This window comes from Arachis ipaensis, chromosome B05 (assembly GCF_000816755.2).
Source record: "Arachis ipaensis cultivar K30076 chromosome B05, Araip1.1, whole genome shotgun sequence".
Lineage (NCBI taxonomy): Eukaryota > Viridiplantae > Streptophyta > Magnoliopsida > Fabales > Fabaceae > Arachis > Arachis ipaensis.
In genome coordinates, this window is record NC_029789.2 from 137,750,958 (window position 1) to 137,753,912 (window position 2,955).

At 42.7% G+C, this 2,955-nt stretch overlaps 1 protein-coding gene across 1 annotated transcript in view; it reads right to left on the reverse strand.

Annotated features, from left to right (window-relative positions):
- The window catches only part of LOC107641275, a 3,858-nt gene extending 1,257 nt beyond the window's left edge, over positions 1-2,601 (reverse strand). Inside the window, exons 1-3 of the mRNA XM_016344770.1 lie at positions 1,527-2,601; positions 1,306-1,335; positions 1,090-1,220 (exon numbers count right to left, since the gene is read on the reverse strand). Coding sequence (XP_016200256.1) covers positions 1,090-1,220; positions 1,306-1,335; positions 1,527-2,601 — 1,236 coding nt within the window. The remainder of the gene's footprint in view (positions 1-1,089; positions 1,221-1,305; positions 1,336-1,526) is intronic.

The window sequence follows — 2,955 nt, forward strand, 5'->3', positions numbered from 1 at the left end:
ATTTATTAAAGTTTAATTATTTTTAAAATATTAATTAAAATATATATTTTAAATTTTAATTTTAGATTTTTGACTATTATATATAGAGCAAGCCCAATAATCCAAGATCTAGTGATGGTCGAGACCATCCTTGGGCAACTATGGTTACCACTTACCACATATACATTTCACTGCAAAGTCATATATTTATAAAAAAAAAGAACAAAATAAAAGAAATTCAGTATCAAGAATGAGAATACAAATTAAAGATAGCCACAAAGTTAATATTTAATTTGATCTCTCAAATTTTCCTCGACCTCAAACTAGACTTTAATATTTTCGATGACTCAGCTAGGACTTCCAAGTTATGAATTGTGATTAGTGTTAGTCTTAATGGTAATCTCCATTACTAGCGTGCTAATTTTGCAGGTTAAGTTGCTATGGTAGACAAAATAAGATAACATTGTTTTTTGTTGGCACTTAATCTTCATAAAAATGACATCGTTTCATATGAATAAGGATGGCAATTTTTTTCGTAGAAATTTACCCGCAGAAAAACAGAATTGGGGTAAAAACAGAATTGGGGACCTTTTTCTACCCGTAGGGGGCGGGGACGGGAGTGAGGTCCTGTCCTCGCCCCATGGAAATCCGAATAATCCCTGCATGTAATCCCTAAACACCCTTCTTCTGTGCCGTCACTCTCCCTTCAAATTCTTTTTTTTTTTTGAAAGCAAATAGCTCAACACAATAGTAGTGGAGCAAGCAGAGTGTCACAACTAAACATAAACAGGGCTAACAAGCATAAAATACAAATCCGTCCCCATGTCATCTCCAGCATAGCCATCAACAACTAAAGGGATCCCCACCGTTCCACTCGTTAGTACTATCCGAGGACATGTTGATGATTTCTTCAACTCCTTTGCTTGTTTGCTGAAAAATCCGTCTATTCCTTTTCAACCATAAGTTCCAGACAACTGCGCAGAAACACCTCAACCGGTGGTTTCGCTCTTCCATCCTCCTCGGTTCTTCTGTCCAACTAAGAAAGTGTTCTTTCACCAATCCCGGATAAGACCATCGTCGGCCAAAGGCTGAGAACCAAGCACTCCACACCTGCCATGCAAATACACACCCTAAAAACAAGTGATGTATATCCTCCACCTCATTGTTACAAAGAACACAAGTAACATCTTCCTGATTGATGATTCCAAACCGGCTCAACCTGTCCTTTGTATTCACTCTTCCTATCAGAACAAACCAGACAAACAGTTCCACTCTAGGCGGGACCAACCCCTTCCAGATAGTCCTGGTAAAGCTGTAGCTAGTTACCTCCGCTGGGATCAGTTCCTCCTGCATCACCTGCACAAATGAGTTAGTTGTAAAAACACCTCGCCTATCATATTTCCACACCACTCTGTCCTCTCTGTTATGGACTAAATTCACAGGTCTCAAAACCTCATGCAACGCACTCAAGAGTTCCAACTCCCATTGGAAGAGCTCTCGCCTCCATTGGAAGTTCCAAATCCACTCAAACCCATCCCAAAACCCACAGTTTCCTATAACGGATCCACACTGATTTGAAACAGAGAAAAGCCTCGGGAACCGGTACTTTAGGGGTCCACCAAGCACCCATGCATCCTCCCAAAATCGTGTCCTACACCCATCCCCAACCTCCATGGACAGGCCTGCAATCATCTTATCCCTTAGAGGTTGGTTCCTGATGTGAAGCTGGCAAATATCCTTCCATGGTCCTCCTCTAGTAGGCGGGTCTTGAGTCGACAGAGGCTCATTGGGGTTTAGATTATGACAAGAAACTACGATTTTTTTCCACAATGGGCACTCCTCCTTCGCAAATCGCCACCACCACTTAAACAACAGCGCTGTGTTGCGAACCATAGCATCCCCAACTCCCAGCCCACCTAACTTCTTCGGTGCCTGTACCACTTCCCACCTTACTAATGCCATACCAGTCCTACCCTCTTCTGAGCTCCACAGGAATGTTCTCTGCAACGAAATCAATTTCTCAGCAACAGCTTTCGGCATCTTGAACAAACTCAGATAGTATACTGGCAAACTGTTCAACACAGATTTGATAAGTACCAGCTTCCCAGCTTTGTTTAGCACCTTGGCCTTCCACAGGCTAAGTTTCTCCTCCACCTTATCTATGATGGGCTTCCATGTCTTCACCAACCTCGGATTAGCTCCTAGGGATATTCCAAGGTATTTGACTGGGAGGGAATCCCCCTTACACCCCAGCAAGTTACACATACAATCGACCCATTGCTCCTCACAATTAATTGGAATCAGACTAGACTTCTCAAAATTGATACTCAGACCTGACATCAACTCGAAGACTCTCAGAAGCCTCTTGTAATTCCTTATAGTATCCTCTTCTGGTGGGCAAAAGAGAATAGTGTCATCAGCAAACTGAAGATGTGACAATGCTACACTATCTCTACCAACCATCAATGGTGCTATACGACCATTCCTGACTGCCTCTCCAATCATTCGATGCAGCACATCTACCACAAGTACAAACAAGAACGAAGATAGTGGGTCCCCTTGTCTCAACCCTCTTTCTATATTGAAAGGCTTAGATGGCGATCCATTTATCAGCACCGACATAGACGCAGTGGCTACACACTCCATCATCCATGCTCTCCATTTATGCCCAAATCCCATCTTCTACAGCACAATGTTTACAAAACTCCACTTAACCCTGTCATATGCTTTTTGGAAGTCAAGCTTGATTAGGGCAGCCTCTTTTTTCCTCAGTTTAAGCCAACTAACTGTTTCACACGCAATAAGCGCCCCATCATGGATCTTCCTTCCCTGCACAAATGTACTCTGAGTCTCTCCTACCAATGTTGGCATCACTGACCTCATCCTCCTAACTAGCACCTTCGAAATAACCTTATACGCACACCCCACCTTGATAGGTCGCAAGTCTTTAATCTCCTTCGCACCTATGAACTTAGG